The sequence below is a fragment of the Lepidochelys olivacea genome, assembly GCF_965140295.1.
Source record: "Lepidochelys olivacea isolate rLepOli2 genome assembly, chromosome: 1".
Classification (NCBI taxonomy): Eukaryota; Metazoa; Chordata; order Testudines; family Cheloniidae; genus Lepidochelys; species Lepidochelys olivacea.
This window is the reverse complement of record NC_140411.1, coordinates 56,607,336-56,628,732: the sequence shown is the minus strand read 5'-3', so window position 1 is coordinate 56,628,732 and position 21,397 is coordinate 56,607,336. Positions and strand designations below refer to the sequence as shown.

The window sequence follows — 21,397 nt, the reverse complement described above, 5'->3', positions numbered from 1 at the left end:
TTGCTAGTTGTTACTATGTTCTCTAAGCTGTCCCTTTCTAAATTTAAATTCTCAATTTTTGAATGGTTTCATCCTTTTGAGGCAGCTGTAACAAGGACCCTGTCCTGCAGACTAGATCACAGAGAACAGCACTAGGAAGAGAGGAACAAGAAACTACAAGAATTTGGTAGAAAGGGAACAGGTCTTTGCTCTCTTCTGATCTAAGAAAATAATGTTTTTATATGAGGAGAGTTGGGTTCCTTTTCTCTTAAGCCAAGTCTGCGGGTCGCAGCCAGTACTCCATTTCCCACCTATCTCCAGAACTCTTGTCCATTCCTCAGCAAGCTCAGTCACTGCATCTCCCACACTTTCCTCTGTGTTTGTGCAGTAAACAGACAAAAATTCAGAAGCTGGAAAGTTTGTGTTCAAATTTTTAGTAAAACTATTCTGTTTTTCATTGCAAACGGTCCCTTTCACATTTTTTTGTGAAACTCCTGACAAACGTACAGCTTTTACTGAAAGTCAAAAGTCCTCAAAAGCACAGTTCTCAAATGCACATTTGCACGCTTCTGGTGCACCTTTTGTAGTGCTAGACTCTTAACTTCTTTGCTTTATTTTTTGACATACTCCGTAACAGTTTTCAAGTATCTATTGATAGGCAACTCACCACTACATTGACATCTTAACGCAGCAATGCTCACTAAAATAAATCTGGTTTAAGCTTGTTTTCCCACACTGACCCTTTAGCAAAGTTTGGAAACAGTGTTCAAACATAGTGTAAACATGGTTCTTACTGTACTGGCTTCTAGTGTAAAGAAGAAAAAATGTGGATGAAGTCAAATGGTTAAAACCATTCTGTAGCCTGTAAGCTAGAGAGATGCTAAAGGGATGTCTGTACTGATTTAAAAACCATTGTCGGGGGCCTAATTAAAATGTGATAGTTCACGTGCATGTTTAAAATCCTTTTTTCATAGTACCTAATGATATCCCCAAATTGTCTCAAACCTAGGCAGTAACACAGGTTGAGGGGCCATTTAAAAATTAGGTCTCAGCTGCATTACAAGGTTGAATTATACCTTTAATCATGCTAGGAGACGGGCATATTGTAACTGGGTCTCTGAGAAGTTTGTTTATAAGGTGAAAGGAATCTAAATATGGTTTAAACATGGCTTCGCATCGTCCACATTAGTCAGCCAAACCATACAGAAATTGATTTAACTGGAACAATATTGAAACTGAGATTAAACGTTTCTCCAAAACTCTCCCAAAGGCTGAATGTGTAGCCTTAAAAGTTTTTTTTAATCATGTGCTTTCTTTTAAATGCTCCTTGAAGGATTCTCCAATTCAAAGAAGTTAGCAAAAGTGACTAAAATGGGTGAGAGATGCTGATGTTTCTAGCTTTTAGTTTAAAATATGTTTTTGAAATAAGATATCTTCCACTGTTTGCAGCGTTGTTGTAGCCATGCGTGTCCCAGGATATGAGAGAGACAAGGTGGGTGAAGTAATGTCTCTTATTGGACCAGCTGCTCCTAGTGAAAGAGACATGCTTTTGAGTTTCAGACCTGAAGAAGAGACCTGAGTGAAGCTCACCATTGGAAGCTGGTCCAATAAAAGATATTACCTTATGTCTTTTCAAAATAAGCCCTAGGGATTGCTACTGATAGATCAGCCTTCTGTAGTCTTAGTCAGCAGAGTAAATGTAGGGATGCTAAAATTCTTCTTAGAAAATCATTCAGATGTCCTTCTGGAACAAGGTTTTTAAGAAACTTTGACCCTGATATCTCAAGACCTCCTTATATGATGTACTGGCATTAAGTTTAATGCTGCCTTTCCCCTCCCTCAAACCAGCTATACAGGGGCCTTTCATGCCCTCCTCTCACTGTCGTCTGCCTTCCTGGGGAAGCCCTAAGCAATGTTGCCAGCTTCCATGATGTTAGTGTGAGCCTAACAATGTTTTGTTAGGTGTTTTTCCTAAAGCCCCAGCTCCTGAAATCATTTGACTACATGAGAATCTTGCTTCCATTGTAATAAAGTAAATTTCTAGACCTGGTGGTTGCAAAGAAAAGTTAGTGTGAACAATTCATAAAAGCTCAAAAAACAGAATGCAAGTACCCCCCCATTCTATTTTTTAAAATATGATTTTTTGAATGCTTGGGATTGGCAATATGGATACGTGGGATTCTGGATTTGATGGTACAGGAGCAATAATTGGAGAGAAGCGTGCCGGGGAGCTAAGCTCCTCCATTCTAAGTGCCTCATTTGAGGCAGAGGATGGGGAGGCTGGCAAAGAAGAAGGCAAGACAGAGGTGTAAATTTAGTCTCCCCCACCCTTAAGGTATCTGTGCACAGTGAATCTACTGTGTAAAAATGTAAGCCAAACACAAGAAACAATGTAAGCCAAGTGCAACAATAAACTTAGAGTTAGATTTGAATGCTGCTGTATCCTTTGGCACAACACTCAAGTGTTGTATGTAATGCTGAAAGATCCAAGTCATCGGTGGGCAGGATCGAACCTGGAACCTCTGGAGCTTAGTGCATGAGCCTCTACCGCATGAGCTAAAAGCCAGCTGGCTCATAGCTAAGGCTGTAGAGGAAACTCATTAATCTCTCTATGTGGTCTCTGTGCCACTAGATGGGACAGAACACCACACCCAGGAGGTGTGTGGGTTACATTATCATTTGGCATTTTTACACTATTAAAAGGCAGCATGGCTTCTTTTGTGGTAACTTGTAGTACAGAAGGGCTAAGGCTTTGGCTAGCAGATTCCACGTCATTCTCATTTAAATCAGCCTTCTCACAGCCTTTTGAAAAAGACTGAATCTTTAAAAATAGCTCTTCTACAGGACCCATCTCACAAGATTGTTATTCTCATAGTTTTTCCTTGATTTAAGTATTTTTTTTAAACGGGATATAAAGTTTCATGCTTCAGAGCATAAGACAACTACTAACTAATGAAAATTAGGAATAATACTACTTCTGTGGACAAAAGATTACTCCATAGAGTATCCACCATGGTGTTTTTAGTACCCTTTTAAAGCATCTGGTACTGGCCGTGTCAGACACAGGATACTTGATCTAGTTGGACATTGGTATGATCTGGCGTGTTAATTGCTATGTTCCAAAGATTCTTCTAATGTTGCTCTCTCCAGTTTAATATGCCTAGAAAATTGGGGTGGAGCGGAGGCAAAGATGGATGTTAGAACTACCCTATGTAGCCCCAAAAACCCTCATGAATAGATGCAGGTGACAATATCCATAGGAAAACTTATTCCCCTGTTGCTAATAATTTGACCCAGTCAAATCTCTGATCACTAGTTATTAGAGGTTATGTAACATCATAAAATTTAGAGATGGAAAAGATTTATTATATCGTCTTATTAATCTGCATGCAAGGGCTTGCTCCCTCACAAAGGTTTTCCATTGTTTTATCTAGCTAACTTCTTGCATGCTTTATAACAAGCTTTTATGCTCTCTGCTGTGCCAAAAGTATTAGATGAATTGAGCAAGCTAGTTGAATGTGTTCCAGTTCCAAAAGAAGGGTATTTTTGGATATCCATACTCTGCTGTGATTTAATCAGTAGATTTCCAGAAAAAGTTCATTTTGGTAGGCTATAGAGTCCTTCAATTTGGGGAGTCAAATGGTTGTCAAATGAAATAGCAGAAAAACCTGTTTCTTCCCAGCAAATGTGTTTTTTGAGGCTCAAATTGAGATGATCCAAACATAAGGTTTGTTTGTTTGGTTTTGTTTGGTTTTTAAATCAGGATCTTCACCTCCTGTTCTCTTAACCAACAAAAGCAGGTTTGTGTACCTTAGATGAAACTAGTGTCTTGCCTTCTTGCTGTGTGGCCTCTTAAGTGATATGTATTTTTTATTATTATTTTGGAACTGATTTCTGAGAGTTTTGGAGAAATCTTGCTTCCCTCAAAACTGACTAAAGCAAAGCATTTAATGAAGTTGGAGGGGTCTTCCCCATTATTTTGTATTCTGGTGACTGGAAGGTTATCCCTCTCTTTATAGGTGATTTGCCAATCTTTATGTTCCTCTTGTTTCATAATCAAACGACAGAAAAAGCTGGAAAACTCTGTCTCCTTCCTTTAAACAACCCGATTTGAGTGTTTATCCTTGAAAATAGTAACTAAATTGGGAACGCTCTTTACTCTGCAAATCCACATGAAACCCATATGCAATTGATATTTTTTCCCTAAAACTGACCTACAGATTTTCTGTGGTATGAACAAGAATTTAGCAGCACTGGGTGTGAACACTGTAACTTTAGGGGTAGAATACCGGTAGGCATACCTATCAGTTCCAACTTGACCCATAAGAAGACATTTATTTCCAGTGATACCAAAGCACAGTTTACTCTACTCAGCTATATCCAGTTGCTTTTTTGTACTTTGATTTTTTTTTAAAATAGATCTAGAGTACATAATTATTTTGTTCTCCAGTGTTAATAAAAAGTGCCTGTTGTTATAATACCATCTTTGGGAGCCAAGTAATGAAAAATAAATGGCTTTAAACGGTGTTTAGTTGTTGCAAAAGAAGGTAGTGGGAAGTGTAGTGGAGACGTGTCTGCAAAGCAGCATTGCATTAAGACAGTGATTTCACCAGCTTGAACATTGTTAAAGGTACATGTGCAGTACGTGTAGGTGCATGCATACATATATTCTGTGTGTACTATGTATTCAAATATTTCTTAGAACTCTGCTTTCTTAGTGTTACAAACTGACACTTTCTAGTTAATATTACTATCTTCACCCTTGTTCCTATTGAATAGGCAGGCATTGTATTGCTGCTTAACCACTAGGTTATATCCCACTGTAAAAACATTCAGATACCGCTTATTTCCTTTTTTGCTGTTCACAACAACCTGAGAGATGTATGACCAGGCCTAAACAATAACCTAAAGGAACAAAAATAAACATTTTAAAACAGAAGAGGTATGGCCTGCCAAATACTGCAAATAATTTATGAATGTATGAATGATCAACCAACAAAATGTCTGAAAACACTCTGCATTCCTGGGGGGAACTTCTTATTTTTTATTTTAAAAGCAAGACAAATTTGGAAACGTTCCCCAAATCTTTTAAATTAAAAATAATAAAATAAGCAAATCATGGACCTTAATCTATGGCCCTTTTTCTTCCAGCTGTTCAATGAATGCTTGGTTATGAACTTGTTCGTAAACATTGTGCACGGGTAAACTAATGATACAGTAGTGGAAAATTGCTACAGTAACTCTATAAACAGTAGTTTACCTTTAGATGTGATTGTATAAGTAATATTAAAAACTAAAGCTACAGAAAACTTGCATTCCTTTTTTTCTTTCAAGTTTATTTTTAAGAGATTCAACTAGGCCTTAAAATATCCTCCAGCATCTTGGAAGCTGTTGCAAATGGCAGTTCTTATAGATAACATTTTGATAATCTAAGGTTCTAAATTTTAAAAGCGAGTGTATCGCATTCCAAACAAATCAATGTATGAATTATCTCTTTGAAGAGATCTTGTATCACCATTTGGCTATCTTTTAAACTCTTTATTAAATATCTAGTTTAAATATACAAAAGAGAAAAACAAAATTGGAATCCTTAAAAGAAATAGCTACCAGAAGGGGATGAAGTTGTAAGGCCTTGACACGTGTGCCTTTATATTTAAAAAACAAAACAAAAAACAACTAGTCTTTTGGGTTGTTAAGATGCCTTTTAACTGTTTGTTAGTATTTTCATTAAAACTGTTTCAGAAATGTATAATATGCTGGCTTAAATGGTAAGGGGAAAAATATTTTGCTCAAGGCTCAAACATGGCAGTTGGAATATGAATCTTACAGCAAAGCTCACAATTTGCTTTAAAAGTTAGACTGTTGTCATGTATAAATTTTTAAATAAGTAAACAGAAAAAGGCATAGATTTAACAGCTGGGTACTTTGGTCTTAAAGAATGTCCATGGTTTGTATCCATACCACCTTGAGATTAGGCCCAGTCAATAACTTTATGGGAGACCTTCAGGAGAAATACACAAAACTGCAGGTTGCAGTGTTGGTGTTTTGGGTAAGGTGGTTGTCTTTGCTTTGAATCGCTGCTCCAGTTGGGTGTTGGATTCTGCAGTGTTGGAGGTGCTTTCTTTTATATGAAGCTGAAGACTGATATCCTGACTACCTCCGGATATTAAACATGCTATGGTGGTTTTTGCAAGAATAGGGTGTTGGCCCGTGTCCTGGTTATATACCTGTTTCTGTTCAGTCTGTTTCCTCTTGCAGATTCAGTTGCATAAAGCAGTGTTCTCTTCCTGACTTAGAGTGAGGAGGTGGTGGTGGTGGTCGTGGTCAATAGTGCCTAGGATACCCAGTCTTAGACCAGGGCCCCACTGTGCTAGGCACTGTACAAATGCAACATAAACACAGTGCCTGCACTGAGGAGATGACAGTCTAAGTACAAGATAAAAGACAATAGATGGATACAATAACTGGACAAGGGGAGCACAAGGAAATAACGAGACAATACTGGTCAGCATGAAAAGCAGTGGTCACAGCACACGATTGTCAAGATGTTTTTGGTAGGCCTAGTGTTGCTATCAGCTGTTCAACAGCTGCTGTAGTTGCATTTCATTCCGGAGGTGGGTGAAGTGATATCTGTGTGTGTGGCATGTGCATGTGTACACTGTTCTCCTGTACTTGTGTGCACACATTCAAGAAGTGCACAAGGAAAGGAACCCAGGCCACATTAGCTTTGTCCAGCTTGAGCGCACATAGTATTTTATGTTACCGTTTGCAATTATTAATACTTTTATCAGTTAAGTTGCATTTTAATTAACTTTGTGAGATCCTTGAGCGTCCTGACATTTTGTGTTTAAATTCTCATAGTAATAATTTTTTAAACTAAAAGGTGGGGTTTTTGTTTGTTTTTGTTTTGTTTTTGTGAAGGGTTGTGGGGGAAGGAGGGAAAGTAAAAGCAAAAACTAAAGTTAAGTGATCTTTGCTTGCAGAGGCACTTCTGTGTTAATGTGGAATTTGAATTAAACCAGTAAATTTGTTTCCCGTTTACTGGGTGCTGTATAACCTACATTAATGGAGTCATGAGATTCCACCTTCTCCAAAATAGGGAGAAGAAACATTATCTTCTAGTTTTTCTGCCCTCTGCTTGCTTGCCAAGGCTAGCTTTGACCAATAATATTCTGCCTCCTCTGAATAATGTCCATTGAACCCTTATAAACGTTCCTTAGAGTAACATTGTTTAGAGTCAGTGATATAAACACTTTTTTCCACAAGCCTTACAGAGCATCACAATGTTATACAAACAGATGTCATAAAAACAAGCAGTGACGGATATTAATGTTTCTCACACAGAAGAACTGCAAGCTAAACACATCTCAAAGGCAGTCTCAAAGATGATGGCAGTAATATTAAGATGCATAGCTATCAACCATCAGTTCTGTGTCCACTTAAAACAAGTATCCGACTCTGACAATCCAAACTACAATTGCATCAGCATACCTTATTGTTGCCCAGAATACTGGTAGTGTAATCTGGCTTCTCACCTGTATGTATGCTTAGCTAACTTCCTCAAGGGAAAAAATCTAGCTCTTATTGCACTTCGCCAGTAATACAGTGGATATTTGTGCTTCTGCGATTCTGGCCAAGGCACAGTGAACATAGTCCCTTTCAACAAGGGAGTTCACAGACAACAGCGGAACGTGGCTGACTTGGTGTAGGGAAGACAGTGCTCTGAAGATGGACAAAGGATTGAAGGACCTTGTGAAGCCAACAGAGATGGCATGGTCAGCCAGCCACTGCTGTAGACTGCAGGTCTGCCAGATCCTAGCATCAGTCCCACCCTAACAAAGCTGTGATGAGACCAGGAGGCACCCAACACATGTACCCTGGTTTGGCCCATCTGTGTTTTTTTTTCCCCTGGACGTTTCATCTTTCGGACTTCAGCTTTCCCACCAATCAGGCAATTTTCTAAATATGGAGTCTAATCCTTTTAGGGACTGCTGCTTCCATATGTCTGACCACAGGGGAGACGGCCCATTCTCTCCCAGGACCAGGTACTGTCCAGAGAGACTGTGCTGAAAGAAGCCCCAGAAAGGAAGAAATGGCCAAGTCTGAGACATGGAGGGATCCCCTCACAGATGATTGGGTGCATCTTAGATCTGTTCCCTTCTCCTCTTCAACAGGTCCACAGTGGGCCCAAAGTGTGGGGGAGGGATAGCTCAGTGGTTTGAGCATTGGCCTGCTAAACCCAGGGTTGTGAGTTCAATCCTTGAGGGGGCCATTTAGGGATCTGGGGCAAAAATTGGGGATTCGTCCTGCTTTGAGCAGCGGTTTGGACTAGATGACCTCCTGAGGTCCCTTCGAGCCCAGAGAGTCTATGATCCTATGAAAGTAAAGTGCCATGTTCTATGGGGAAAAACGCATAAGCCTCCAAAGAAGATTTGTAGGCCACCCCAATCTGGGCTCAATAGAAAAAAACCCAATGAATCCATTTTCCTAATGTGCAAATTCCACCAATTCCAAGCACTGAAGTCCCCACATATAACACCCTCCCCCCCAAAGCCTCTTAACTGAAAGACTGTGTGGGAAGAGGGCTAATTGTCTGACTCGGTTTATCCTGCACATCTTGTCTTGTGCCTCTGGTTCTCTTCTACCCCAGGTCACTTGGAGACCTGGCTCTGGAGAGAAGGCAGGCACAAAATGAGGAAATGCTTTATCAAACTAGGACTTTTATTGTCCTGTCCACTTGGCTCTGGAGGATGTCATCTGATCACAGTGGGAACTAGTAACCTGAATGCTGCAGTAGACATGCTACAAAAGGATCTGCAGTGTTCACCAATGTAATTCACATGTGGTCACCCTACCTAAGGAACCTTATCCTTAGTAAAGGAAACAACAATTCCTAATGAAGGAGATTTCCTTCCGAAGGACTCCACAGGCAGGATAGGGGGGACTTATTCCTGAGAGGAAACTGAGTCCACGTTAGCGTCCCCAAGAGCATCATCGACATCCACGTAGTTGGCAGAGATGGGTGCTACTGGATGGATTGTTTCTATGAGCTAAGACCACCCACCAACTGAGACCCACTCAGGCAATTATTTGGTGTCTCATACATCAGATGCATACATAGAGACTCCTTTCTTTTTGTCTAGAGTGGTAGGGTACCACATGGTATCTTGTAGGTGTATATGGCTCCATAAATGGAACTATGACATGCAGGAAAATACACATGCAGGAAAACAAGAAAGTTGCTTGGTGAGTCAATGGACAAGATAATGACCGAGTCCTCCAATAAGAATAAAAAGACACTCCAACCCTCTAGGCAGCACAAGAGGGAGCACCAGCTGCTTTATAAGATCGAAGAGTCTTTTCATAGCTCTTTCTCCACAAGGTACAGCAGAAGGGATAACCAGTTCCACAGAGGCAGATGGTACAAGGCTCAGGAGTGCCAGATTCTTCAATAAAGGAGAATTTTCAGGTCAGTCTTCATTGACCTCAAAACAAAATGTTTGACTTCCAGCCAAAGCAGCCTAAGGAAGACCCCCAACTGGGGACAGGCTTTATCTCTACAGAGAGAGAGATGACAAGCTACTACATCAGTCTTTATCCTGGGTAGTTACCTTTCACCTAATATGGGTGCCCAAACAAAGACTTGTATTTTTCTAGCAGTTTATTCCCAAAGCCCTAATGTGATGGACTATTTTTTAATCTCTATGATTTTCCTTCCCTGAAAGCCCTCCCAGTGTTAACTTAGCCTAACATAATAAAGACAAGGTAATTACATTTTATTTTCAGATGTCAATATATTTCTCATTTTATGGGCATACATTAAGACTAGACTCCCACTCTCTTGCATCTTCTGGGTGGGAGGGTGTTTATAGTATTTTAAGAGTCCTCTGTTGTCAAATAGAATTGATATATTTAGTTCACATGAGAACTTCTGCATGTTAATTAGAGCTAAAACACTTCAGTTAAGCTACCTTTAAAAAAAAATTTTCTGTAAACAGTGCCACACTGTCTATTTGTGATGACTTGGGTGTAACTGGAGAGTGTGGCAAAGGTGAAATAGACTGTCTGTTAAACAGGAAATTAGTATTAACATTTTTGTCTGAGTGATTGTAATCATTCCTGCTGTCTGGAAAAACAAAACAAAAAAGCCACACCCCTTATAGTTGTGGAATAATATTTTAAATGATTTCTAGGGATTCTGGCACTGGATCATTATTCTGTTACTTTATTAATATATAGTGTCATCCTTCACAGCTAGTCTGCAAATCTCAGAATCTTTTGTAGTCTGTTTTTATTTATATCCTAGTTCAGTATTTTGACTCTCAATTCTCAGCAAAGTCTATTGTTTATATAAAGTATCCAGTTCAGATCCTGCATCCAATCAAAGATTAATTTTCTTTAACTGAATCTTCAACAGTTACCACACTGTAGTATTTGTTGGTATTTTCCCCACGTAGTTGTGTTGATGGTAGCTGCACAAAATTTAATTTTAAATCTTAATGTAGGCTGAATTTTTTAATGGAGGGACTGCCTTTCTATATCTCACAAATGTCTCTGGTGATCGTTACTGTGCTTTTCACTGCAAATAATTCTGATTGTCCTATGTTACATTTCCTCCAGCACAAACTTATTCCCATTAAAAGTAAAATGATATATTAGCAAGTATTATGTACATAGTGCACAATATATTCTTATTACACTCAAGCATGAAGCTGGGAATCCTTTTTATACAAAGAATAGTTATAAAGGTTTAATTTGCACTTATTTAGATGATCTACATACATTGCGAGTGGCTTTGTCCCTATTAGAAATAGAAATACGTAAGTGTGACGCGATAGCAGGGTTATATCAGCATGAGTTTGGAATGGGTGCATTACTATTCCTTTCTCTGTATTTGCATGTGTGTACATTCTATATCATTACTGTAATACTTAACGCTTATATAACGTTTTACAGTTCTAGAGTGTTTGCTTTGATCCTTTCCTCACCCCCTGTGAGGCAAATAGGAAAATGTTATCAACCCAGTTTTACAAATCGGAAAACGGAGATAAAGAGGTTTCTATGTTACCTGCCCAATGCCCCCCAGTGAGTTAGTGGCAGATGTGGAAATAGACATCTGAAGCTCTTTGTAGAGTGTCAATGTGGATCCCGCTGTAGGTGTATGTGCGTGCGAGATCAGTCTTTTGAAGAGCAATGCCTATTGGGGGTTCATGCGCTCTCTGCCTCCTTTTGCTTCTGTAGGAGGGCCTAAAGGGAAGGGCAGCTGTGACCCTCAGTTCCTTCGTACTACCCACGGCAGCGACACATAGGCCAGCAAGTGTGCAACTTGCTAGTCTGTAGCCTCAACTACATCTTCCCAAACTCCTTCAAAACTCTTTCGTTTCATCTGTGAAGAACTGCTGCGAATGAATTTGATCTGTCTGGACTAAAAATTAGGTTGTCAGGCTCCCCCACGCTTCCATAAGACTTTCTGTGTAAGACACCTCAACCTAGCAAATCGTAAGCATGTGGGCTCCAAGCCCTGCCTTCCTGTGACAGATTAATCCCAGTGCAAAATGAGCTCAGCAGATGCCTTTTTTTGTCTAGGAGAGTCCCATATAATGAGTAGATGCTCAGTCTGCCTGGTGTTCACAGTGAGAACGTGTAAGTCGCAAGATGTGAGGTTGATACAAGGTTGCTGAAACTAGGGGTGATGGCGGCAGCACCCCCTGACTTGACGTGGTTTCCATCATATGCAGGGTTTACAATTTGGTTCAATGGCTCTCAGCACAATCACTATAAAAATTGTTCCAATGCCACCAAAAGCTTCATCTCCTGGAACAATTTGTGGGGTTTCTTCACATGGAGAAGAGAGAGTCACCAGAGGCCTGGTACTGGACAAACCAGCTTTGTCCAGCTTCCAACCTGGCAGACATGACACCGAAGACCAGCATTAGCAATGACACCAGCACCAAAGCAGATGCTGACCGCTCCGCTACTGAAGTCCAGCACCAAGAGAGAAGACTGTGAACACAGAGGCAAAGAATCCAGGTGTCGCTCAGTGCCTTCACGCATGGTCAATCTTCTTAAGGCCTCACGAGAGAGAACCACTAAGCCCCAGGTGGCATGGAGAGCTGCTGATACATAGTGGTCTGCAGGACAGGAAAAATGCCTCCAACACCAACCCCAGTACCAGTGATCCAAGGATGCAGCATCCACACTTACACCTGAACCACAGCTACTTGGTGTGCCCCTACAAGAACCAGGATTGTGTTTTGATACAGAGGCACTTACTGGTACCAGTGAAGATCCTGGTACTGAGAGCACCATATACCTTAGTGCCACCTCAAGAGGAAATCTACTCTTTCCCTCCATCACCAGGGTATATGTACTCTCATCCTTTTGAGCAAAGAATCCTCTCATCTGAGATCCATAGGAGACACCACTGAAAGGCCAGCGGGCTCTCCCTCAGGGGCCTGCTGCTGCTGCCCAATCAGGAATGGCATTGACTATCTAATATCTAACAAGTCTGCCACATCCTTATGGCATGTTGCTGGGGCCCTACAGGATGTATTGGGGTTTGCCCTTCACATTCTTCTAGCAGCCAATCTCCAGTACACTCTAGCAACAGGAAGAGAACACTCTCCCCAGCGACATTCTTGGCCAGGCCAGGCCACTGACAGTTGTGAGGGAACTGAGGAAGGATTGTGGCTGCCCTACCAGTTATGGACTTGTAAGATATCACGAGGAGGCAGAGGGTGCATGCACAGCTCTAACGGGCAGTGCTATTCAAAACACTTCGATCTGATGCACGAGGTGCATGCGTGGCTATAGTGGGGTGCACATTGACAACATCTTGAAGAACCATAGTTATTGTAGGGTAAGTTACCTCTCTTTCCTACTTCTCAGTCCCATGTTTGCATCATCTTTCGGTATGAAGAAAATAAAACCAACCTAATTGTACATATTTCTCTTGTCCATATTTATTAATCTGGATATACTGCAGTGGAGATGTTTTCTCAAATGTCCCTTGCTCCACACAGTTAACCAAAAATATGACTTCAGAGAACAATTTACTTTGTAAACAGTGTGAAATCTACCCCCCCCCCCCCAAAAAAAAAGGGTATTCTCCCTTTAGAGAAGTCTGGAAAATGAAGAAAGCTATAGTTTTCAGACATCTGCCAATTAATTTTGGATTGCTTGTTTTTTTAATACATTTATATCCTTGCCTTAAATTCAGTATATTAGCAGCTGAAGTCACTGTGTCACAGGGAAAAGGGGTGGTGGGGATTGAGAGATTTTTACCTCATTTTAAAATTAGTTGAAGTAAATTTATAGCTGAAAAATTTGTGCATTGACAGAAACAAATAGCTTCCACGGGTCCTCCTAAAATTGATTATATATTATTTGCTAATTACAAAGTCAGTACTGTATTTGTTAATTACAGTGGTACATTCTGACTCTCAGATAAGTAAATAATAGCAAGCAGTCATAAACCATAGTCTATACTGAAATACAGCAGAGCCAGTTTTTTTTTTCAAAGGTCAAATAGAACTGGAGACTTCATTAACTTTCTTTTAGGATCAAAGATATAGAATCAATCCCAAGGACCACCCCACAGGTGGCAGCAGTCCTACCATATTCATAATTAGCTTTTGATAAAATTCCAGCTTGCATGCTTTGAAATTTAACTGACATGCTTTGCTTGTGCGCATTAAAATCAGTTTAAATACAATTTGCATTTCATGGCTTTCAAATCCAGTTTAAAGGGTTGACTTCAAATTAAATTTTAAAGAACAGTTTTTAAGTGATCCGCAGCAAAAAAAGCTACACGTTGGCGCTTGGCTGGTGGTTCGGAAACGAATGCCTCTGAATCTTGCAACCACACTTGCTCATCATGCTGCCAAGTTCCATTGCTGAAACTACACTTTTTATCACTCATGTTTGTGTCTGGCAAAGGTCTGTAGACACAACATCACTTTAACAGCCATGCATATTTTCACAAGATTTACCTCTTCAACACTTTTTCCAAGTTAGTAAATCATAGCTTCTTTAATGTCCTGCTGGCTGTGTGAAAAACAGGAATTTATGTAACAAGCTCTGTGCTGCAAACTTTTTCCTGTTAGGAAAATTTTTTTTTATTGTTGGCAAAGTTAGGAGACAGCTTTGTTACTCAAAGAGTGACCTCAAATGTCCTCAGTACACTAATACCCGTTTATGACACTTTTGATGACTAAGGAATTGCAGTAATTTCTTAAATATTTAACACATTTGTATGGCCTAATGTTTTGTGTGTTTGATACTTTTTTTTTAATAGTAAACACTAAATCTGTGCCAAGGTGGAGTATGTTTACAAAATACAATAAAAATGAACTAGTGCAGGAGGCTTTTAATCAACAGCCTTGCAGAATAATTTTCTTTTAACATTGAGTTGTTGCCACTCAAGAGTGCTTCAGATGGAGTGAGTTCAGCCTGTAGAAGGGGCAACAGTGAACTTCATGGTTGACCAAAGAGTGACATTTGGTCCTCCACAGGAGTTGTGTTTTGGCCCTCATTGGCTTGTAGCCAATAGCTAAGATGCCAGGTGTGGTGAAGAGAAGGGCATTCGATCTGGGTACAGCAAGGTACTGAGAGCCCTAAACTCCCAGCAAATATGATGGTGGTTAAGAGGTACACAGCATCAACAGGCAGTATTATCACCTAACAGGGTCAGGCCCTTATATGAGAATAAAAAATGGTGATCCCCACTGTTCTAACTAGAGTACGTATCCTCGGATCAGAGATGAAACATGTAGTATGCCAAAGAAGGGCATATCCCCATTCTAACTATTTCATATTAGAGAGCCTGTTTCAAACAAACAAAAACATCCCCTTCACAATGGAGGGTGGAAATTCTGGCCTTAATATTGATATGTATTTTTTTAATTGTATTACTTTTTACCTTTTAAAAAGACAATTTTAAACTTTTTTTGTTTCTAAAATTCTTCTAGATTCCCTGCAGCAGTGAGGCAGCTCACATTTGCAGCAGAGCCTTTGGCAGATACTCTTAGCTTTGTTTTTGAAGTCTTGAAGATCTTCAGTGTACCTGACCCTGAAAGCATCTTCAGTAGCTAGCGTGGGAGAGGAGCCTGCCACTGCTGACTTGCTGGCTGCATTTTGTATCTCCATCTGGGTATAGATCTGCCTCTGCCACCATTGCATGGAAAAAGAGGGACAATGTGCCCCTTGAGATGCCCCAAGTTGCTAGAGCCATTGTCAGGAAGGTATTGCTACCCTTTCTCCTTTAGACAGAACAGAAGAACAGGCCACCCTCCTTAAACTGTTTTCTGTGGCCCCAGGAGGTGGACTAAAAAGAGATTGGTGTCGCAGAGCTGGGACATCAATATCTGCTCATCTCCACATGTGGCAGAGCCCCTCCTCACAAAGAGAATCCTCTGACAGGTCCCATAGCAGCTAGAGACTTCAGATGGTTGAGAGACAATACTCTAGTTGCCTTCTCTGGTCTCAACCAAGTCAGCAAGCTAACTTCTTCCATCTGGGTGTTGGTACAGGCAGTGAGATGTACTCATTAGTTGAGTGATGGTAGCTTTGAGGAAAGGGTGGTTGTATTAATTTCAGAGGAACAAGTGGGCCCAAAGAGGCGAAGGTGTTAACATGGCCCTGTCAGTGTATAACACTAAGCACTTTTAAATGTCTCAGGGTTTTGAGTGCAGAGACATCAGCCTGGTTAGTCCTGTGGCAAACACATTAGAAATGTCACACCAGGATTTAGAACTATATTGATTAGAATACATGAGAGAGACAGAGAATCAAAAATGAAACATAAAGCATTTTGGAAATGAAGTTGTTTGGCATAACTCAGTGAGATTCATTGTGATTAAAAGTTCCTTTTTCAGAGAGAAGATACTGGTTAGTCTCTTATTTTGTGAAATAATCCTTTGTGGGGAAGAAAGGGTTAGTTCTGCTGTAAAATGCTGAGTTGACCCTGTGACTGGTGGTTACTTTTCCTGTGTTTGACAAACCAGAAACAAGGGGGAAAGAAGAGATAGTAATGGTGGAGGACTGTGGCTTTTTGTTGATGTTCTTATGACTTGAGGTGGCTGGTCAGTCACAGGTAGATGCTTTGAGCTGTCAGGCCACTCATGACCGCTCTTGCTCTAGACCCTGGCTTGCTTGCTTGCTTGCTTCCCTGCTGGCTGCCCCGGTCAGGTTCCTCTTTCACCAGTCCTCCTCAGACTGGTAAGGACTGGATGGGCCATCTTATTCCATTATGCTGGTGCAGTTGAAAAGCTGAGGGAGAGAGAGGATAGGAGGACAGAAAGGAACACACAAGGGAAGGAAGGACAGAGCAGAATCTCATATATATCAATCCATAGTTCTCGCTGGTCCAGCAGTGGTGGTCAGGTGTTCCAACTCGTGTCCTGAGGTCTGAGTGTCAAAATGACCCTTGCGGCTCACCAGAGACGGGCACAGTCTCTTGAGTGAAGCAGAGGCCTGCCAGCCTTTCCTGAGGAATCCACAAGGAGTCCATTTTGCCATTTTAATCCCTAAGTACCTCAAAAGGGGGTGATGGGTGGAATAAGCCATCTTCTCAGATCTTATTTTGCCCACCAATTAGGCCTAATTTCCAGCACACTAATTTTGATCCATCATTTTCCAGTTCCATTCTCCTGTTTGAAAGTCATGACAGTTCTTGGGTCTGATTGATAGGCCCACTAATTTGCACTAATCCAGTTTTCCTGCATCTCTTCATACCCTTTCTGTCAATACTCACTGTTGTAGGTAGTATAACATTTTGAGCTTTCACCCAGTTTCTGACCATTGAACTCACAACTGGGGGTAGACCACAATTGTAACAACAGAGCTGTGGCCCTGCAGCAGCATATGGAGGGGGAAAAAGCTCCCTGGGTTGGTCAGAACTGGAGAAAGTGCATCTGGAGACTTGTCTGTCCTCCACCGACCAGTGTCCAGTTGTCAGATGGCCTTAGCATGAGGACGGTCTTTTGGGGATGCTGTCCCCTATTCCTCATGTGGGATCCTCAGTTATTGGGTTCCTGCCTGATGGTTCGGTCCCCTTTGATCTTGGCTCATGTACTTGAGGAATAATACCAGGAACGTTTAGGCAGACATGCTGCCCCTTTCTTGCCTTCAGCAGGAATGGGGGCCTTGGGCTAGGCTATGCAAAATTGCTTATCAATGGCATGAGATTTCAGAGTGTTCTCTGGCTGGCTGTGGATCTCCTGGGGTCAGTGGCTTTTCTGAAGCCATTCATGTCTCAGAAGGTGGCTAGAAGCTCCAGTGGCTCTGGTGAAGATATGAGCAGTGTCTTCTCTTTGCAGAGGTACAGTCATCCTTTAACTCTTGTGCCTTTGGGTATTAGAATGGTTAATTTCACATACTAAAATGTTCAAGGAGAAAAAGATGGTTTTAAGGATGAAGTTTAACTCTCCATGAGTCATATTTCCTCTCTGCTGTTTGTCTTCGCTCTTTCCTCATTGTTTAGCAATTGCAATTTTTATCTGTTTAACTTGGGACCTGATCCTGAAATTACTTATGCATGTGAATAGGCTCAGAGAGTTCAACGGGGACTACTTGTGTGTGTTTGCAGGTTGGGGCTTACGTGATTGTATTCTTGAGGCTGGGTCATGCTTTAGCTTTAAAGTGCTATCAACAACATTAATATTAATAAACTCTGGATTTTCTTGTAGTTGCTGTCTTACAGCAATCCCATGTTTTAGCATAATTTTTGAGTTTTATTTAAAATAAAAAAGAAATATTACAGAAAAATAGGTTTTTACAACTTGATTATAATGAATCCAGTCTCGTATGAGGCCTGCATTTAGGAGTTTTTATAAAGGGTAAATTTTTGAACTGGTGAATAAACCGTTTGTCGTGTTAATAAATATTTTGTCACAAAAGTATAATTATTCAAATCTTCTTTGTTTAGAAGTAACCCTCCTGAAGCTGTGATATTACTGCAGGGTAGCATGTGTGATGAGAGAGAGAGATAGAAATGGAACAGTTCCTCATGTACTGGGTTAAAAAATCCATTTGTTTAATAAAATTGCCTAAACGCAGGCTACACTTTAGCAGGGACTCATACAATCAAGTTGAGAACCAGTTCTTCAGTGAATTTTTCTGGTTTTGGTGTCCTCTTATCATGTTTCAAATTGATGCCTCTGGCACATGCCAATTTCTTCTTTTTATCATGTCAAATGCAATTAAACCATATGATAAATTATATGACAAAGCATGGCTAACTTGTTCAAGCCAGTTTTGAACCAATACATATCTTTCTAAATTAGCACCCTTCCAAGCTTTACCGTTCCACTTAAGTTTTCAAACTAAATGAAAAATTGAAGGGATTTTTCGTTTCTCCAGTGAAGGAGTTAAAATCATGTAAATAAGGATTTCTAGCAGAACCTGCTAGTAGTGCCCCTGGTTGTGTTTATCAGATGAGGTTTGATGCGCAATTTGAAAGATAGGTTACATTAATGGTATTAAGCAAAATATTCCTTTTCCAAAAAAGATACTGGGTACAGCAGTTAAGTTTTTGGTGTTTTGTACAGTAATTCAGTCATAGTTATTTTTATAGCATCTTTCACACAAGTAGCATCAGAATGGCTTGCTCATTTAAATGTTACATGTTGAGATAAAGAGAACTGGCCCTTTTCTTATCCCATATTTTATCTTTCAGAATTCAATTCGTCATAACCTGTCGCTGCACAGCAAGTTTATCAGGGTGCAGAATGAGGGAACAGGAAAAAGTTCTTGGTGGATGCTCAACCCTGAAGGAGGAAAGAGTGGAAAGTCACCTAGGAGAAGAGCAGCATCCATGGACAACAACAGCAAGTTTGCGAAAAGCAGAGGAAGAGCTGCCAAGAAAAAGGCAGCCCTTCAGTCAGGCCAAGAAGGAAATGGAGACAGCCCAGGATCACAGTTTTCAAAGTGGCCTGCAAGCCCCAACTCTCACAGTAATGATGACTTTGATAACTGGAGTACCTTTAGACCTAGAACTAGCTCTAATGCTAGTACAATTAGTGGAAGACTTTCTCCAATCTTGCCAGAACAAGATGACCTTGGAGATGGGGATGTGCACTCTATGGTATATCCTTCATCAGCAACCAAAATGGCTTCTACTCTACCCAGCCTTTCAGAGATGAGCAATTCTGAAAATATGGAGAATCTTTTGGATAATCTCAACCTGTTGTCACCTAGTACATCACTGACTGTATCGACCCAGTCTTCTCCAGCGACAATGATGCAGCAAACACCAGGTTATTCATTTGCATCACCAACCACAAGTATAGGTTCACCAAATCCAGACTACCGAAAATTTACATATGCTCAAGCTGGCATGAACTCTTTGCCCCAGATGCCTATGCAAACTCTTCAAGACAGTAAATCAAGCTATGGAACGATCAGCCAATATAACTGTCCTGCAGGACTCCTGAAGGAGTTACTAACTTCTGATTCTCCTCCGCACAATGATATCTTGGCATCAGTAGATACTGGTGTTTCTCAACCTAGTGGTAGAGTATTGGGCCAAAATGTGCTGATGGTCTCAGATTCAGTGATGTCAACATATGGTAATCAACCATCCCACAACAAGATGATGACTCCCAATGCCCACCCACACCAAGGACGTAATCAGCCAACAGTTGCAGTTAATGGTCGTGCCTTGTCACACACAGTGAATGCCATGTCACATACTTCAGGTTTAAATCGTTTGTCCACGGTGAAAACTTCATTACAAGTGCCTATGAGTCACCCAATGCATATGAATACAATGAACCCTTATGCTGCTGTTAACAGTTGCAATGGCTATGGAAGAGTGGGAATTGTTTCTCTCCATCAGGAGAAGCTTCCCAGTGACTTAGATGACATGTTAATTGAACGGTTGGACTGTGACATGGAGTCAATTATTCGTAATGACCTTATGGATGGAGAAACATTAGATTTTAACTTTGACAGTGTGTTGCCTAACCAAAGTTTTCCACACAGTGTGAAGACCACCACACATAGCTGGGTGTCGGGCTAGGAGTTAGTGCAAGGTAAATTCTCATACTATTTTAAAAAAAAAAAATCTGAAAATGAGTTTAAAGGAAAAGTACAGGCTTTAACAGATTTGGAATTGCTTAAAGCTTTAATGGTTTGCAGTGTCATGTGCCTGCATCTACCATCTAACTGTTGTCTAACTTGCTAGCTTTTTTAATGGGTTGTAAATTACTTTACACTTACGCATATGCAATGAGGATACCTAATACAGACTTCTAGCATTTATTTGGACAGGTAGAGTAGTAGTTTTGGACATCTAGCCAGTAGTATTAAAATATAAATATAAATATAAATATAAAAAAATAACAATAAAGTGGAAGTTTTCATTCTTGTCTGACTTAGAGCTATTTGGAGCACGTATTCTATCTCTTTTGCTTTTTTGTGAACATTAATTTTGTATTTTGTTTCACTGTGTTTTTTCTGTTTTTTTCCCCTAGGCTACAGTTTAAAGCTCTTCAGACTTGTCTGACAACAGGAACCGAGAAAAGTAGTCCAAAGATGTCCTTCGCCCCTCTTTTAGTTTTCTTGATAAAACTGTTCTCATTTTTTCCTTTTGTCAAAATTGGCAGCAAACAGACTTTTCCTGTACAGGATGTTTGCCCAGTGTTTGCAGGTTATGTGCTGCTGTAGATAAGAACTGTGCCATTGGAAATTTCATTATTCTGAAGTGCCAAATTCACTACACCATATAATCACAGAAAATACTTTTGCATCATGTTGTGCTTTCAGTTTTTGTACAGTATGAGCTGTAGATGGAGAATTATTTTTTAAAAAAATATCTGTTTGGTCCAAAAAAAACCTATAAACTTCTTGTAATACTGTGGTGGTCTCATGCCCTGAGTAAGTTTAACTTTTATTGAAGTTACCCGTGTTCTGTTGAACTGATGAATTGAGACAACTGTGGACATTGTTTTGCAGCTGTATGAACTGCCTTGTGTTTGTTAAAATTGATACACATTCCATATGAGAAAACAGAGGCCTGGTAAATAAGTTCCAGATAAGGTCATTGAATAGTCAATGTTCAAAACAAACAATAGATTATATACCAATTGGTATGTTACCGATCTTTTTATTATGTAAATTTATGCAAAAATATTTGTGGGTCTGATTTCCAGATTAATGAATGGTATTGTTGGACTTGAGAGAATATTTGGAATAGTTATAAAGCTATTTTGTTCTTATAATTAAAGTTTACTTTGTTATATAGCCTACCTAAAAAAAATTTACAGAATCTAAAATCTGGCAGCATTCATAACCTTCATTTATACAGTATTTTAACTGGATGAAGTGAACATTTTTATATATTTGCTTAGCACCTTAGAGTGCTACTAAAGAAAGAAAAAAGCTTACTGAGTACCTTGCATTCAGAACATTTCTGTCC

General features: G+C 40.1%; 1 protein-coding gene across 1 annotated transcript in view; it reads left to right on the top strand.

Annotated features, from left to right (window-relative positions):
• FOXO1 (forkhead box O1) overlaps positions 1-21,132 on the top strand; it is a 95,290-nt gene extending 74,158 nt beyond the window's left edge. The window contains exons 2-3 of the mRNA XM_084634938.1: positions 18,656-20,012; positions 20,454-21,132. Coding sequence (XP_084491064.1) covers positions 18,656-19,999 — 1,344 coding nt within the window. The 3' untranslated portion in view covers positions 20,000-20,012; positions 20,454-21,132. The remainder of the gene's footprint in view (positions 1-18,655; positions 20,013-20,453) is intronic.
• Positions 21,133-21,397: the final 265 nt, after the last annotated feature.